This window comes from Haliotis rufescens, unplaced genomic scaffold (assembly GCF_023055435.1).
Source record: "Haliotis rufescens isolate VD_foot unplaced genomic scaffold, xgHalRufe1.0.p SCAF_4, whole genome shotgun sequence".
Classification (NCBI taxonomy): domain Eukaryota; kingdom Metazoa; phylum Mollusca; class Gastropoda; order Lepetellida; family Haliotidae; genus Haliotis; species Haliotis rufescens.
The window spans coordinates 34535047-34554633 of NW_025964112.1; the positions used below are offsets into that span (position 1 = coordinate 34535047).

Genomic DNA, 19587 nt, shown 5'->3' on the forward strand with positions numbered 1-19587 from the left:
ACAAGAGACATAATTGTTACTTGGAATTCAATCAATGACAACATAACCTATGTTAAGACTGAAAGAGTCATCATCATTATATTATTTTTTTTAAATTGATATTATAACAAAGCTATGAAGTTGAAAACAAAAGTGGAATGTCTCACCTTGCATCCTTCACAGGAGCTGACGCCATAATGGTAGCCGGAGGACTTGTCATTACAGACAACACAAGGCTTGTAGATCCGAGGAGGAGGGGGAGGAGAGGGGGACAGGTTTGTGGGACTCGTCACCGAATACATTCCACAGTGAACATCATACAGTTGAGCTGGAAAAGAAAAGAATTCTTAAAATAAGGATCAGAATCTGGCATGTTTGCAGCTTCATCAAAACGGCAGTAACTAGTCTCACTGGTTTAGGTGTCCGTAGAACTCAGGGAACTATGGACCATATTGACTTAAATGGGATAGTTCCTACTTCTGACTAGCGAAACAAAAATTGGTCAGAAACAGAGACCACAGTCTAAACAATCTTAGCAACACTGACACACTGAGAACTGTTCTTCAGCCACAGATTAATATCAGCAAGCACAATTATCTGACTGAATTTGCTACATTGTTCATTCACTGGTGAGTGCTTGATGTCCTTGTGAAGAAAGAAATGCACACTGTTTCAAATCCCGTCACTGTGAGTGAGTTTGGTATAATGTTGCTTTGAACATTATTTTAGACATATCAGAGTGTGACAGCTTGATGAGGGGGGAAACCTGAAGTGATGCAGCTCTCAGACGTTTACCACTTTGGTGAAACCCACGAGCACGGGTATGGTGCTGACAAATTTGGAAACATAATCGAATATGCAAATATAACCCTCAAATCCTTCACAGTTATTAGGTCCACAACACACAAGGCATTTTGAATTTGAATCTGGTTGTGACAATGATGTTATGTCATAGTGAGCACCAGTTACAATTACATCACAGCAAACTACCAGGTATACAGTCACTGGCCAGTCAAAACAGTGTCTCAACACCAATCTGCTTACGACTATCTGCTCCAGGGACACTGATAACCAACATGTGCATGGCAGTTGTGAGTTAACTCACTGAGCAGCCACCTACCTGGTCCCAACATTCTGGATACTATTCGGACAAATGTAAAACTTATTTGCTCTGGTTCCCAATACAGGAACAGATGGAGTCATAAAATATTCTCTCATAATAAATACAATGCTGCTTTTATCAGTGACCCAATATTATTTTTTTCTATAATTAATGCTCTCAAAATGTAAACATGATGTCAACAAGCCAATGGGAATGTGAAAACAATGTGTCACAATGTCAACAACAAATGATGTCACGCATAATACATTACTAAAATTACACAATCACAAGCACCATATTTCCTCTAATAGACACTGGACCTCAAATAAACCTTAGAGACACATTTCACAAAGTGACATCATGAAAGTATGTGAAAGAATTGGAGTTATGACTGTCTTAGCACTAAGACTGCTCTGTGAAACGTATCCAAGGCCTCTATCTCTCTGACACTGGCTCCAAATGGAAGGAGAGAGGCTGGGTGTCACATTACAGTACATGGTAGGAATCTATAAGAGGAAATATGGTAATCCATCAAAAATATGCGAAGTTTAGCAAATCATTGATAACATAATACCACTACTGACATGAATATAAAGTTCTCAAAAGTACAGCCGAATAAGTCAAGTCTTGCAGGACGCATGCATGAGGAAAATAGTGAAATGATCTGGACAACATGACACCCCACAACATTCAGCTGACTGCAGTCATATAGCACTGCAGTGTAAACATCTTACCATAGCCAGCAATATCCCAGACAGCGTTTTTCCGGTCAGTTTTGAAGTGGGCTGTTACCATAAAGACACAAGAGAATTAACAGTGAAACATGTCATGTCCTAGTTGGTTAACCGACACCTTGGCATTGCCCAAAAATTAATATCTGATATGTGTCTTGAAACTGGTCTTGGTGATATGCGTGCCCACTGAATGAAATTTCATTTTGTACTGTCTGGGACAAGATGGCTGTGTGACAAATGAACAATCATAAAGTTGTTCCCAATTTACGGCTTGAACAATCAATAACAGTTGCCATTAAGCTGCAGTGTGATGACAAGCACCTGTTGGTTGAGAAACCTGAGTAACATTTACAACAGAAAGACCCACAAAACCAATACTTCATCTAAGACCAGCAGCAACCAACACGCTCACATGATCACCCAACAACCTTGATAGTCACTCAATATACTTATGGAACAGTATTTGCTCCACATTTACCAAAAGATATTAATATTCATTAAAAAATCATAACAGAAGAACATGAATTTTTGCCCGGATGACTTTACTTGTATTATGTCCATTGAATATTACATGTTCCAGGGAAAACATCAACAATGCATGAATTTTTTAATCAAAGAGGATATTGTGTGATTATCAGGCAAGACAACAGACTTCAGCTGACACTGAGGGATTACTGAATGGGATGATGGTTGACATGTCCACAGGTAGGGAGGGAGGAATAAATGGTGATGTTCTTACTCTCTTTGGATATATGAGGTACGTAGGACGGTTTAGAATCGAAGACAGCAAACTGGCCATTGTATGAGTCAGCGGCATTGTTGAAGGCGGCGGCGAGGTAGGCAGCTTGGTTGGGCATGGTGCTCACTGGAAAATCAGAAGCGTCTCAACACTAACTACTGTAACCTTACTTGTTGCTAAAGTGAGGCAGGGTCACCCCAAGTATAACACCAGTGTTACCAATGTTACAGCAATATAACAATGGCCTGTAAATAATTCCAGGAGTCTTGGCCAAACAATGACGGAAGATTAGTGATTAGTCACTTTTAGTCCCATCATAACATGATTGACAAGTGAGCGAGTGACAGAGAGAATGAGTGTTGGAGAGAATGAGTGAGTGTGAGGGAGAGAGAAAGGGAGGGATGAGAGAGGGTGGAAGGGACGTTTCAACAGCCCAGACAATCCAGTAACTGAGAGCATGAACAACAACCATCCCAGGAAATGAGTCACCGAGTCTGCACATCTGATCCCAATTTCAGTTAGCTCTTGCAACATGCATAGGGTGTGGGGCCATAACCCGGTCAGTTTCATGGGTACTGTTGATTACAATATAATTGCGACTGGTTCACAAAAATGGTGAAATAATGAACTATCACAAAAGCCCAAAACCCTAATTGAAAATCTGTCAGGACAAGTACTCAATAAATGTCAGAGATGTTTCAGGAACCTCTGACCCAGCCCAAAAGGACACTGACACAAAAGTAACCCAAAACTGGTTTCAACTAAATGTAACCAAACAGAATATGACCCAATATTGAAACCAAAGATAATCAACTTTCAAGCTTAAATGCCCAAATATTCTGTTTAAAATGTCCCAATAGATCTGAATACATGCGAGAGGTTATCAAAGTACAGGACTCCTCAACCTCAGTTCCACTTCAAGAAGGAAAGAAGGAAATACAGAACAAAAGAATGAAAAGAAGAATGCATGTTCATTATTGTACCATATCCATGCTCTAAGCATGCTAATGGCACAAGACAATTGTTTCCAAATCACAATAGTGTGCATTCAAATTGCATTCTCAGATCCCTGGGATGTATACCTGTGGACTGTATAGCATGGTTTGAGGACCCCTGCGATGTATCACTGACGATTGGGTGGGTCCCCATGTTATGGTTCATGGTTCTTTCCTTCACATTGAAGACGGTCTACAACAGACCGTGCCTGCAAAAATACATTATAAGATACATACTGACACGATCAAGGCATGACATCCATCTTGGTTATCAAAACAAAACAATTAACAGATCCTCTTTATATTAAATAGGATGGATTTATTTAGGTTCTTCATCTTTCTTTGTTTTAAATATGGCAATTGAATGATGATGACATAGAAGAAATAATGTTTTAGCAAGTTTGACTGTATTTAGATGGTAGCTGTAACATGGGCATTGTTACTTCTCTTTGCACTGACCAAGAGGTTTATTTTGCATTGGTATTAAATAATAAAACAATATCAGTAAGGTATACATTATAAAATACATACTGACACGATCAAGGCATGACATCCATCTTGGTTATCAAAACAAAACAATTAACAGATCCTCTTTATATTAAATAGGATGGATTTATTTAGGTTCTTCATCTTTCTTTGTTTTAAATATGGCAATTGAATGATGATGACATAGAAGAAATAATGTTTTAGCAAGTTTGACTGTATTTAGATGGTAGCTGTAACATGGGCATTGTTACTTCTCTTTGCACTGACCAAGAGGTTTATTTTGCATTGGTATTAAATAATAAAACAATATCAGTAAGGTAACAGTAAAAACATTCATCAGGTTCATTCATCATTAACATTATTAATTATGATTAAGCTTCCAAAAGCTATTGTTTGGTATCTTACTGTAGTATGTGTAGCTATTGTTTGGTCTGTCACTGTAGTATGTGTAGCTATTGTTTGGTCTGTCACTGTAGTATGTGTAGCTATTGTTTGGTCTGTCACTGTAGTATGTTTAGCTGTTGTTTGGTCTCTCACTGTAGTATGTGTAGCTGTTGTTTGGTGTCACTGTAGTATGTTCAGCTATTGTTTGGTCTGTCACTGTAGTATGTGTAGCTATTGTTTGGTCTGTCACTGTATTATGTGTAGCTATTGTTTGGTTTGTCATTAAGTAACCCGTGAAGATCCAGGGTAGAATAGGTCGTCAGCAACCCATGCTTGCTGTAAAAAGCAACTATGCTTGTGGTAAGAGATGACTAACAGGATTGGGTGGTCAGGCTTGCTGACTTGGTTGATGCATGTCATCATATCCTAATTGCTTGGATCAATGATCATGATGTCAATCACTGGATTGTCTGGTCCAGATTTAATCATTTACAGACGGCCGTCATATAGCTGTAATATTGCTGAGTCCGGCGTTAAACAACAAACAAAACAATACTGTGGTATGTGTAGCTATTGTTTGGTCTGTCACTACAGTACATATAGCTATTGTTTGGTCACATCTCTGTAGTACACTTAGCTATTGTTTGGTCTTTCACTGCATTAAGTTGTTTTATTCAAAATATTTCATGCCTATTTCTGAACATGTTATGTAATATCAATATTGGAACATGAAAGAGCATTGGAATTATTTATACTACACTTCAATCACATAGCATGAGCTACAGGGTTTTATGGACAAAACACAGGAACATAATATGAATTTGTCACCAATCTGCCATTCTTGCACCACTGTAGTGTGATGGCATTATACTGTAGTGATAACTTGTTTCCTAACTGAGAAAGAAAAAATATAGACTTTGTATTCTCACCATTCAGATGATTTCATTGTTTCTTGAATCTTCTGAACCTGAAAAGAATAGAATTGAAATATAATACATAATACATAAACAATGTGGTTACATAAATGTAGGATGCTTATGATAAGAAATGGCTTACCTGGAAAAAAAGAAGCCCTGATATATAGAAAGCAAAATCATAGTGTGACACAAGCAGAGGTCTTTGTTTGGACATGAATAGCATTACCTCTGCCAAGATCATGAGGCAATGATCTTAAACAGAAGGGGCGGTCGGGGAGCGTAGTGGTTAAAGCGTTCGCTCGTCACGCCGAAGACCCGCGTTCATGTCCTGACATGGGTACAATTGTGAAGCCAATTTCTGGTGTCCCCCGCCGTGATATTGCTGGAATATTGCTAAATGCGGCGTAAAACCAAACTCACTCACTCACTCACTCTCTTTAACAGAATATGTAATCAAGCAGGATATATCCTTGTCATGACCCTAATGGTAAAAGTTGCAGATGAGGGTGTTCTATACTCTAGTACTACAGAGGACCCAAGGGAACCCAGGTATTTGTCAACTGTTAACATGTAAAACACTATTCCAAGCCACAAGTCCAAAGCCACAGTAACATTCTGCTCGGTCAATTAGGCTCAGCTAATAATACTCCACATAACAACACTAAATTCTACTGAAACTAATGCAAAGAGCCTGGTTCTGACTAGAAGTCTCAAATTGCTTTGGCAAAGACTGATATACTATTATCTTAATAGCTGTGTTAAAGAAAATCATTAAAATGATGCCATAAAGGCAAATTACACAAATATTTCAACACTTGATGCCACTTTATCAGTTGACTGAAATATGATAAACTATGGAACAATTAATATCTCTTCCCTGTACAAGATCAAAGAGTGACTAATCCTTCTTGTGGGACTTAAAGGTGTGTTCTGAAGAAAGATATTTAAGTTTGTTTTCCTTAGTAAAGTGAACAAGTCTTAATTGGTCACAGTTAGTAATTTTAATTACTCAATATGCACATATTAAGATTTCCAAATAAAGATTAATTTCAGTAAAATGGATATCACAAACGAACACTGTCCCACATAATTCTCTGTGTTCAATGTCAGGAAATGTGACTTCTGATAGTTCTATTCTAATAGTACTTACTACATTCTAGTTAAATATTCTCAAATGATTCTGCTTGTTGATTCAATTTCATTTTAACATAGATCACATTTACATCAAATTCATGCCAACTTTTTTTTAAATGCAAATTCAATATTTTATCAAAATAATAAAAATAAAAATTAATGCTATACAAGCTCAAAGAAACAGCATCTTACTGAGATTTTGAAATCATCATCAGACACATCCAAAGCGTACATTCAACCACAAAGTCAAATACTGGGTGATGTCCACAGTGATAGCAATATTTAGGACGACCATCTTGGTACTCAGTGGAGGCTTGAATTGTCTCCCTTTGAGCACAACCTGGGATCATAAAGGTCAATGTAACCTTTCTGCCTCATTGACCCTAGAAGTAGGTCATGTCAAGCTGAAATGACCAGAGCTTGTAACTGAATATTTCCTATCCTGCCATGAAAAGCAGGGGGTATTTTTACTGTCAGCAGTGGGATCTAGTTTTGTAATGGTCTGTCCTCAAATCTTGGATCTGCTTTTCCCTTTACATGATAATTACAGGGCATGTTTCTATTGATCGGAGGAAGTCCAAATTGCTAGACACATTTGTTTGCAATAGGCTGACAGAGTTAACATGAAACACAATGCTAAAATGATTGTTGCTTTAGTGTTCAGTTTCCTTCCATAAAATAGTAATGTATCAAAATCATTTGAAAGGGCAGATCTTGTGACAAATTTTTGTTCGAGGGTAAGGGTAATTTAAAAAATGATTACCACAATAAACAAACACTACCTGTAAACTAAACATTTGAACATTCAAACCTTTAAATCCAGGCCTGCAGTTTTCAAAATTGTTGATTCAAGCTTATTTTTTTCAAAACAAATTTAATGAATAAACCAAATACAAGACCATTTTAATGTTTTGATTTCCCAAATCATTCTCATTTCATTTTCAAATAATTCGAAATCAACTGACCCAATGTTTTGAATTGATGAAATCTGAGAAACATAATTGTTTTAGGCACTGTATACCCACCTATTGACTACATATGGCACAGGATGTCCTTCCTGGCTGTGATGTTTTCACAATCTACTGTGTGTCTCTATGGTCATGTAGCGGGAATATTGCTGAGTGCAGCTTTAAACAACAAACAACAACATTGAGCCCACATTAATTGACATCTGGAGCTTGCTGATTTCACCAGCTGACCATGCAGCTGTGGATCCATGATCACTAACAAGCTTCTGTCAACATGTCGTATATACTTTTAGCTTTAAAACAATATCCATTTTTCATATCTCACACAGCTGCAATCTTGACATGACAATAAGATTTTTGTCATAAACTGTTAATCAATTACCCTATACTGTGTTTTTTAACCTTTTTTTAAATTGGGATGGATACAATTTGGTTTCAATAATCGCTGTGCTTGAATCTATTCAACTTTTATGCTGTAACAAATGTGAGTTACGTAAAGTGCATCTGTTGTTCATATTGCACATTCTTTCACACTGTCAGACCACATAGCAAGCTCATCGTTTACTGAATGAAAACAGTATGACGGATTGAACATATTCTCTCATTTGTTCATATATAATACTTTCCATTAGTATCTGAATGAACAACTGAGATTACTCCAAACTCCTCCAACAATCTTTCATGCCATTGTATGATGACATCACTTCATTAACTGAAAGTGATGTTGAGGTTACCATCACTTACCAGAGAAAGGGGATGATTACATGGGGTAGTCTAGTGATAAAAACATTCGCTCATCAAACAGAGGCCCAGGTTTCATTCCAAACATTGACACAGTTAGTGGATCCCATTTCTGGTGTCACCCACCATGATACTGCTGGAAAATTGCTAAACTCATTCATTCACTCCTGTGAATAGCGGAAGTTGCCATAGTCAACAATATTCAGTTATATCATGACAGCCTGGACATAAGGGTGTGGACCAGACAAACCAGTGGTTGACTGCATGAGTGCTGACATGGCACAATGACACACAATCAGCCAGATCACACACTGTAACAACCATAATCATAATTAGCCAAGACAAGCATGGATTGCTGGGGAACCTCTTCTGACTCAGAATCCCCCTGGAGAATTGCTTGTACGAATTGTTATGGAAAACTGGAAGGATTAATGAAGGTATATCAGGCTAGAATAGCTGGCAATAGCGAAAAACAATAACGTAAACTGAACTGATCATTTGTTGATTGGTTGCTTTAGACATCACAACTAACTTGCAACTGTACATTTTATTCAGAAAACTTTACTACCTCACAAGTGATGTCAAATGTTTCAAGAATAGCCAGTGATCTAACCCAAGAGCTTGGCGAGGGTCTTACATCATGTATTCATGAGCAACAGATAATCTATACGTTTCAAGTTGGCCATTCATTGTCATTCCAAAAAAATTACTGAAGAAAAACATGAACTGCCAACCCTGCAGACAAACATCACTGAAGTTAGCCTGGTGGTCAGCCTGGTGGTCAGACAACACAATGTTATCAATGTGTGACGAGAACCATGGATGACTTCATATCGTAATGCTCTTTTATGTCGTATGTCATAACGTTTCAACTGACCAATCAGCCTTGAGAATGATGACACTACAAGGCAACTATGGGGAAATTATTACACGCAATCTGTCTATCTTTTGGGTGATATTATAGAAATATATTACACGCGAGGACATAGGAGACTTGAATGATTGCTAGTAATCAGCCTTGAGATAACAGACACGCAGCTATTTGGCACACTGATGAGGGAAGAGCGTGCACAGGTGATGTCCGCCCTTGTCAACAGCTGGCCTGCAGGGTAGGTGGATTCTTCCTGTTAGACATTAATTACCACTTCGGACTCGTTTACACAGATGGACATTTGTTTACCTTGGCACAAGCTGTAAATTCAACACTGTCACATGATTTCATAAATAATCAATATTGTGTCCTCCTAGTGGATAACTTGTCCCTGTGAACCAGGCAACTTAATATGGCTCATAAAGGCACTCAAACAGTTATCCAAAAACAAATCTGTTGTCAAGTAAGTAAATGGGGTACTAGATAGTCAGTATACCACAGGCATGTCACAGTGGCTTGGCACATCATCATCAAGTGCGATAGTCTTTTTTTTCCGCAGAAGTCAACAATATGTATTCCAGCTGCCTCAAGCCTATCCGGGAAGATCCAGGTCTTCGGAAAACCATGCTTGTCAGAAGAGACGACAAACAGGATAAGGTAGTGTCATCATCTCCCGAACGCAGTGATCGAAGCTCATGTAAGACACTCACTGGATTGTCTGGTCCAGACTCGATTATTTATAGACTGCCGTCATACAGCTGGAATATTCCTGAGTTCAGCGTTAAACAACAAACAAACAAACAAACCTCAAGACTATATATTATCATCTTCCTGAGGCAGGGGAGTTAACTGACTATAAAAGCCCAGTTCCTACCCTTGATGAACTAGGCTGGAATTCCAGAGTTACATTTTGGTTGGACTAACTAAGCATAATCCAATCAAAATTGGGTAATGAAAAGGTCATGCGGTTCGTAAACACATAGAGATTTCAGTCAACTGCTGGATTTGCAAAGCATGTGTACCGTACCTTCAACTGGGCGTTGACAGATATTTTGTAAAATTGACAGGTCTTGGGTTATGAATTCCCTGAGGCATTTTGCAGCAGTATTTATTAAAAAAACAACACTAAATCTATATTTTTCAACTTTAGGGTTACAAGGGCCACTTTGGTTCTTATCCAAAATTAATCAAAACACTGAGCAATAATAAAAAGTGGGTCAGTCTGGCTTTGGTGTAGGTGGGTGATGGTCACTTATCATTGACCAGCCTGTCTCCAGTTTATATATCCTCCAAAATGCCGGAGTATGCATCAAAATCTCATAAACCTCTCCCCACTCTAAATCTGTCTCTATCCTCTTTTATTCTTCCTTCCATATATCATGTAGCAAGATGTCAGCAAACTACACCACATGTCCAGCCTGATTGTTTATTCTGAGCCAACTTTGTACCTACTGGACAATATGAAGGCCAGCATGTGAAATAAAATCCGCCAATTTTCTGCAACTTGATACAGAGAGCCTCGTGGCAGTTCTGGTTTACAATGTACATACACTAGCATGTTGGGCTTGACTGATTTCTACACTCTTGTCCATATTGTGGACTGTCCACAGTGGCTCGGAGAGCTGCTTGTTAGCCAAGTGTACTGTTTCTCCTTCGGGACATGAGCCAATACAACCAAAACTAAAATACACTCACAACAAAAACATTATGGCAAATGGGGATCAAAGAGTCCACCTGGATTTTAACAAAGGTGTTCGCAGCAAGGAGCAACATGATCACATAAAATATCTTGTGAGATAATGACTGAATGAAAAGACAATTAACTAATGATGCATCAATTTCCAGGAATTTGGGTGGCCCAGTCTTCTACAGTGCTTCAAATATGTGTTCAGAGTTGCGTCCCTTACGCATGCCATGATCCTATGTTAATGGGTTTGATTTGCCCCGATTCTGATCACTGCTTTGTCGGCACCATACCCTTGCATGTGGGAATCACCAAACTGGTAAAAAGCCTGCATCCTTACAGGCTTTCCTTTCACATTAATCTGATGTGCAAATACAACTTACTCTCTCTTAATCTTATGTTATGATATGTATATGTTATGTTATGGTATATTATGATCTGTAACAACATAAAAAAACTTCTCATATTACTTTCATAGTCAAAACAAGATCAACCTTAAGAAATCCTGATCAATCAAACATGGATAGCTGCGCACTTGGCATCTGAAGCAATCTAACCAATCACCATTGGTAAAATGTGACATAAGTGCAGCCAGGCCATAGCTAGAGTGAGTGTGAAGTGCACAGTGTCAGAAGTACTCAGCAAAATAGCAACAAAACAGTGCAACTCCATTTTTCACTCATGACAAGGAAGTTGTTTTGCTAGTATCTAGGACTGAGTTAACTAGGATTTAATCTACCAGAGTCAACAGAGTGAAGGAGCGATAAACGTTTTAATTTACACTTGTCGATTCAAAACTGGAACAACTCTGTTGGACAAGTGACCACACTAAGCTTCCCCAACACACCTGCAGCCAGCAGAGGGAAATATTGATGATCTGATACAATACACAAACGCTGATGAAGATAAGCCTGTCCATTGATTTACTCACCAACACAAATACTGATGTTCAGCAGCTAATATGTCCATAACGTGTGGGCCCAACGTTTGTAATCATGTCAGCTTCTCGGGCCACAGTAACTAGTTGATCCAACACTTCAATCTGAAAAAAGAAAGACCTCGAATGAATTCATATTACATATAGCCCTGGTAAACTGAAAGAACAATACTGTATGACTGACAGACAGCAATGTGGGAGATAAAAAAATACAGTGAACATAAATAATGTATCATTATTTGAGGATTACAACTAAAGTAAAACATAAGTAACTCCGCTATGTAATGATTATAGACGGAGGTGTGGATCCAGGAGTTGGACAAAGAGTGCAAACTACCTAATAAACAAAAACACATGACAGAGGAAGCGCCACATGTCGTTGACACTTAAGGTGAACGGAAAAGGGTTGTGCACTCCGCCAACACCTCTCCTGTGGATCCATCAGCGTATGTGTACACAGTAGTATTGTTACTAGATAGTGTCAGAGAAGTCAATGTATGGCTGTGCAAGTCACGGCCAGTTGTATGTCATCATTATTTCAGCAGTCTGGGGAAATAGACCAGTTTGGAGCAGTAAAACCAGTGGCTGTTACATGATCAATCCAATCAATATGGGCATGATATTCAGCCCCCAGTTTCTAGCTTGGTCTTTTAGTGGATTTAAACAGCACGAGCATGTAACTCTAAATACACTTATCATGGAAATTTATTGACTCAGAGGTTCATGCCAACTTTACGACAATTTTATTCATTTATCTACAATGTTTACAGATTCATACTGCATAAGAATAATGATAGAAGCCATGCAAAATAATTAGAATTGCCAAACTATCCTGCTTGAGATGATAAACAAATACCCAAGGGAGACTACTCTGAACATTAATACAGAGCCTAAATTCTGAATACATACCAATTTCTAAAGGCATTCAACACATTGATATTATTCAGTGTCTCCATTGTTCTTCCTAGAAATAATATGTCGAAAAGATAGCCACTGATAGAAGGGTCAGGCAAGTGCAGCAATGGATCACACCATTATCACATACTATGTGCCAAGCAATTTTATTCATCTGATCTTCGTCATATTCACAAAGAAAAGGCAGTGCTAGGACTGTTGTAATTCCTTGTTAAACCTACGAGATATGCCAGTCATAGCACTAAAATGGTTTTGTGAATATGATTCCCAGCCCCTAATATGAGAAAAGTAAGAATAAAGAACTTACTCTCAATTCACCAAGCAATCTTATTGCTTCAATAGGGGCAACTCACACAGTTTAGCGCAGATCACTTGTAGTGCTACAATCGCTCAAGAATAGCGAGGCTACAACTTCTGTAAGTTTGTGTGAATGTATGGGAGTTAAGCCAGTTGTAGTGCTAAAATTGTTTTGTAAATAGGGTCTCAGGTTTCATGCTTCAGTTGATGTCCATCAGGACAAGAGAGTTGCCATGTACTGAACAACCCTGGCCTGACTTCATCACAGGGGCCAGCTTGCTCACTGCTGACACACATGTAGCAGAACAGGACCAACAAGACTTCACACGTTTCACAAATATCATTTATGGGTTGTTTTCAAATAATCTTTGGTAGGTCACATAAGTATATCTGAACATTTTGAGTAACTGAATCAATTTTTATTCCATCTGACTAGATTAAGCTGGCAAAAATATAAGGAAGAGAATGAATGTTGTTTGATGCCACAGTCAGCACTATCTCAGCTTATCATCATCGGGTGACCTGTACATCATTCAGCCTGGAACAGACAAACTATTGCTTGATATTGAGTTACAATCCATACGGCTGAGGAAGACATGCTATCAACAATCAAGACACTGAGCTAAAAAGCCTTGAACAACCAGCACATATTACTTGGGACCAATGGGCAAGCATCCTGATGCAAAAAAGAGAATGAATTATTAATGTAGGATATTTACTATATTTCTTATAAGTAATAAATTCACTTCTAGTAGAGAAGAACTGGTCTATATTTGACATATGCGCTAGTCAGAGATGATACATTGCATTTTATTAATGAATGTCTAAAAAACCAACAGTTTTTGTTGCCTTTTGTAGTGTTACATAAATTGGGTTATGTTATAAGATCTTATACTAAGCTGCAGGAAGCCACTGTGATATGGTTTCAGCAAGACATCCACTTGTGTTGGTTTGATCAATGAAGGTTGTGCCAGATGCTGTAGCAGGACAGCCGTTCATCACCAGATGTTTGTGTCACCTGGACTCACCACTCACAGTTGGTACTCAAGCACAGTACTAACCTAGCATACAAATTTATCATATGGGGAAAAAAACCAAAAAAACTGAATTGATGTAAATGCCATACATTTTGTTTCAGAGTTGATATTAATATTTTTATCATTTATGGAGCTACATACACGTATGCACATTGCCTTAAACCTCTACTGAAGTCAATGCTTACACATAAATATGTCAACAATTACAACTTCATAGACTGCTTATTTAATCACAAACAATTACAAATAATCTAGATGATACAAAATCAGTGACATTGATCTTCACAATAATGAAACACAACCCAATCTGTAATCAGCCAATCAAGAAACAGTAATCTGTTAGAGAGAATGGCTAAAATATGTTTAGGTTTATGGAAAAATAAATGGAAAAAATAATTGCTTGGTAAGTCAATCAAATACCATGGAATCACTTGCAATTTATTGCATTATGAACATAAAATACTTACAATTATTTTGAAAATATTATAAAATGATCAAAATAATTAACATTTCTGAACGGAAAGCAGTGAAAATCAGCGTTATATGTACATGGCTCCACACATAGTTTACATGTGCGTTAAAACAGAGATGGCCTGTCTTGCTCATTGTGAGACTAGGTATATTTAGGTTATGCACATTGACCACGTTACCAATTGCCTTGCATCAAACTTGTAACACCTTCTCCACAATGTGCACAGTGTGTGGGATAAGACACCTCTGATACAGAGAAGAATCAAGAGGCCATGTATCTTATTGTTACCTAGGACTTTGTAGTCTGCACCAAATGGAAAGACTACACTGCCCTGACTACAGCTGTTGAACCTGTTGCTGGGTATATGGGCAACCTCCAGACAGTGTCAATAAACAAGTCTAATTTAAGAGTCGGAATACTGTATTTCTGAATACAGATGGTTTCATAATGATAGAGAGAGTAAATTGTGTGTCCAGAGTATCTACAGCAAGCCTGTTTTCTGTTTTTGTGGGTGTAGTAGATGTCTGTGGACATTTCACTCATTTGCTGCAACATGTTACAGAGTTTGGGGATCAAAGGACCATGAGGATGAAACTTTCACAGCATCTTGATCCCTCATCATCTAAAAATTATAATAGCGCCCACATGGATTTGGTTCACAAACGTCGTCACAACAGAAAAACATCTGACATTCAGAGCTCCAGATAAGCTGCGTATCTGCGTAAAATACGTATCAGAAATGCAGAAATATGCAGTAAAATAAAATCCAAGCGTATCAAATACGCAATGAACATTACAGATACGCTACGAAAGTTAAACTTGTGTTTATCATCAAAATATTGTGAAGTAACCCTGCGTATTCGATTAGAAAATCAGCAACTTATTGTGAAATTATAAACGGGCATTTCGTCAACCTTGCCAAACTCCACGATGACAGTTACATCATGATCATTTGCCATCACACTTTCTTGTGGAAGTATCGTGGTATTTTTGAGTCCTATAAAGCTCTCGAACCCACACGACACCAGTTTGCAGGGACTAGATGAATAGTGTTTTTAAATATTTAACTAAATACCCACATGTGTAAAAACTAGTGGGTAACAGAAATTTGAATACCCAGATAGAATTACTGATACCCAATGATTTTAAAATGCATGGGTAAAATACCCACAGCACCAAAAGCTTATCTGGAGATCTGGACATTTGACTGATTTGGTGTAATTTGTAATGAACATGTCAGGATAGTCAGACCTTCCTCAGTACCACACATGTACCTACAAAATATTACATTAAATGAAATACTGAATATAACAAAAACATTTTTCATATAACATTTGTTTTGACTTTGAGTCATCTTGTCTACAGCTCTACATATTAAGACTAACACAGCTTTTATAACAGTTTGCAGCCATATTGAAGTGGAGGTCATCAAGAATGGGCGTCCAAGTTTGGTACCACCCCTCTGAATGACAAGCCAACATGCAAACCACCGTGCTACCTAATGGTCTGCACAGCCACTGACAGTTGTGATAAAGTGCTGACAAATGAACATTTGAATTTGTCTTGAGATACATGGTATATGAGGTCCCTGTATTTCTATCTAGAACAAATAACTCAGTTCTCAGATCACCATGTTTACTCCAATGTTTAGACAATCTCCCACAAATACCCACTCCAGAAAACACAATAAAGTAATGATCACCATATAATTTGCTGTGCAAAACTAGATTTGAACAAAATTTAGGACCTTTTAAAGATGATGACTATATAGTACATAAATGCTTTGAAGCCAATTAATCAAATAACATTTTGTCAGAATGGCTCAAACTGTACATGCACTTTACACTATTATAATATTAAAGTCAATTTTTCAATATAATTTATTATCAATCAGATTATGGTCTCATCTTTTGCTACTGTACATGATGTCATCACTCATTAGAGAGAAAACAATATTTGCCATTTGTCAACTTAAGAGTTAATCATGTCTGCCAAGTTCAAGGCATTTTCAAGGATTTCAACTCAATGCCTTTCATAGGCCTCTTAAATTCAGATTCAAATGTTCATTTGATGTTCAATCAGATTGCCAAATTTAAGGCCTTTTCAAGACTGTGTGAACACTGACACAGTTTATGAATCCGCACATGGAGCTGTGTCTGTCAATGAACCATACATTATCTGTTGCTAGAATACATCACAAGGACCTGACTCAAGATCATGCTGGGATGCATCCTTGTTGAGACAGCTAGCTTTCAGTCCGTCAGCAAAGCAGTATTTGTGATACCCATGATTACATAACACCCACAGTCCTGACCAAACCAAGTGGCACTATATTAATTCACTTTCATGTATTTCTACTGTGACTACATTCCAGTCCTAAATGTTCATCAAGCTGATCAGCTCTCATTCCACACTGGCAACCATGGACCCTGCCACTGAATATGTTACTCAATACGTTCAGCAGTGGAGTAGTAACTGTCAGACATTATGGGATAAGGTAGTGCATTAATCCTTGCATTAATCCTTGCAGGAACAAATGAGCAGTGCATGACAGCAGTAAAGAGAAGGTCACACACTCTAAATGCCTCTATGTGCCCAACAACTGCGACTTACCTAACCTTGATGACCATGACAGTTTTCCATAGTAACACCCCGCTGTGAATGAAGGCCAGGCACAAGGACAGTGGTCAGTCAGCGAGACCTAACTGGACAATGAGGAAATATTGATCCGCACAAGTTAGCACACAGCGAGAAACAAACAAGTGCATGGTCACTCCTGGCTGGCTGGCTAGCTGGCTGGCTGGCCAGCAGGTCAGGTTGGTCAGCGTCTAGTCCAGTACACCGACTGACCAAGTCTCTGATCCAGCTCTTCCTAGGCCCGCCAGCCCATGCAACTCAGCCCATGAGTTGCATTCCGCCCAGTGGCTAGGAATGTGAGGCCACTGTCCTTCCTGATAACACAGCAGAGATGCAGGATGTGACTGGGCTCATATTCACATCATGTAATTACTGCAGATTGTAATAGATGATTGTAGTGGACATCTATTGTACGGTTGGCAGAGTGTTGGGAGTACTCAACACCCTGGTGTCTGCGGTCAATCAGGAGAGAGCTATTTAGGGCTGGAGATGAGCTGGACAGTGGACAGTGAATGGATGGGGGGAATTGTGTTTGTTGTAGTTTCATCATGTACACAGTGAGTCCCTACCTGATGGGACAGGCACATGTTACAATAGGGAAATGCATCCTCCATGTCAACTTACGATTACTGATTTGAAAGTAAAATGGTTTGTTACTTGCTTAATGCTGCACTGAACACATGGACCAGCCATATCAAGGCAGTCTGTAAATATTCAAGCCTGGACCAGACAACCCAGTGATTAGCATCATGAGCATCAATCAACATGTTTGGGATATAATGACATGCATCATCCGAGTCAGTGACAACTCAATACTTTTAGTCAACTCTTACAACAAGCATGGGTTGTAAAAGACCAATTCTAAAACAGACAGAAAAGCTATGTATTCACAACAAAATGAAACTCAACTTTACAACAATAACACTTCAACAATAGAGTAAATATTGAAATCCAGACATCAGTTTCAACTGTTATAAACAATAATGCCTAATTATATGTTGCCTATATTACAGAGCCATGGAATGTTGGATATCAATGGAGTCCAGGGTAGAAGTCACTACCCTGGACTCCATTGATATCCAACATTCCATTCAGTCAGTACTTTGTGCCTAACAGCTGCACTTGGCCCAACCCAAAGGGTCAAGTGCTGTGTGAGCTTACAGCTGCATGCAGTGGCCAGTGTAGGTCCGAGAGGTGGACATGACTCACTCAACAAACACAGGCTCTACACAGCCAGACCATGATCAATTCTCAAATATAAACAGGAAATTTGAGACGAGCAATCCCCCCTACCACCCTCGCTCTGGTCAGTTGATCGGCCTGGTCAGGGGCCACAGCAAGCAGGTGTACTTTGCGCTCATACATGTACAACATTTTTACTTCCAGGTTTAATATACTTAATATACCTCCTCATCTATACTGACGCAACAGCTCTTATAGTTAGTAGGCAGGCAGTTCATTAGCATAAAACTATTTCCTCATAATAAAATGATTCTAAAAGTTCCTTGCACATGTCAGCTGAGGATCTGTGAGGGGTAAGAGTGTGGCTTTACGCCACTATCAGCAATATTCCAGCAACATCATGGTCGGTGATACCAGAAATAAGTGAGTGTGGTTTTACGCCACTTTTTGCAATATTCCAGCAACGTAAGTGGGATTTACTAAGTGAGTGAGTGAAGTGAAGTGAAGTGAGTGAAGTGAGTGAGTGAGTTAAAATGTTTATACCTGTGTCAGCAATATATCAGGTATTACCAGATGTCTATCTTCAACAAAGCGTACAACCATACAATCTCACATACACACACATACACACACATACACTTGCTGAAGAGGGATTTCCCCCTGCAGGAGGCTATAGTACCATGGCATATCACCCCTATCAACAGTGAATACCCAGGCCATCAGTACATGCATAAAGTTTATCCCAGCGCACATCCAGTGGAATGTGTTTTGTTTGTAGTTTAATCAATTCCTTGATAGAGCAGGAAATGCAATCCTAGTAAGGTTTAAGATTGGCCAGAGAATCAAACATGTGACAGGTGTCAGATGATCCTGATATTGACCACCAAATGGAAAACCTGTGTACCTGACAGCTTTCACTTACAGACTTGCCTCCCCTACTTGCGTGGAAACCACTTTAACGGGGCATGGTAAAAACTGAACTGTGCTGCATAGAGAGTGAGTGAGTGAGTATGGTTTTACGCCACTTTTAACAATATTCTAGCAATATCACAGCAGGGGACACCAGAAATGAGCTACACATAATGTACCATCGTGGGGAATCGAACCTGGGTCTTCAGCATGACTGAGCGAACACATCAACCACTAGGCTACCCCACCATCCCTGAGTTACATGTCCATTGAAACACTAGGGTAACATCTCCACATAAGATGCAAAACAATTTGACCAACAACATAAAACTTACAACAGAAAGGCATGCTTTTGGAAATGTTGGGAATGCCAAATGTGAATGTATTCGTAATGTGCAAACAGATACTCCAATCATCCATTTTTAAGCCATATTAACTTTAGGTTTCAGATACCTGACGTTACAGAC

The 19587-nt window shown here is 38.7% G+C and overlaps 1 protein-coding gene across 6 annotated transcripts in view; it reads right to left on the reverse strand.

The window, feature by feature from the left end:
• LOC124149866 (retinoic acid receptor gamma-like) overlaps window positions 1-19587 on the reverse strand; it is a 103923-nt gene that overhangs the window by 25920 nt on the left and 58416 nt on the right. For 3 of the 6 annotated variants that reach the window (XM_046521695.2, XM_046521691.2, XM_048381635.1), the window contains 6 exons: window positions 11666-11776; window positions 5349-5386; window positions 3637-3758; window positions 2555-2680; window positions 1816-1866; window positions 147-307 (listed from right to left, as the gene is read on the reverse strand). In XM_046521695.2, coding sequence (XP_046377651.1) covers window positions 147-307; window positions 1816-1866; window positions 2555-2680; window positions 3637-3715 — 417 coding nt within the window. In that variant the 5' untranslated portion in view covers window positions 3716-3758; window positions 5349-5386; window positions 11666-11776. The remainder of the gene's footprint in view (window positions 1-146; window positions 308-1815; window positions 1867-2554; window positions 2681-3636; window positions 3759-5348; window positions 5387-11665; window positions 11777-19587) is intronic. The other 3 variants (XM_046521693.2, XM_046521692.2, XM_046521694.2) reach the window with 3 other exon arrangements.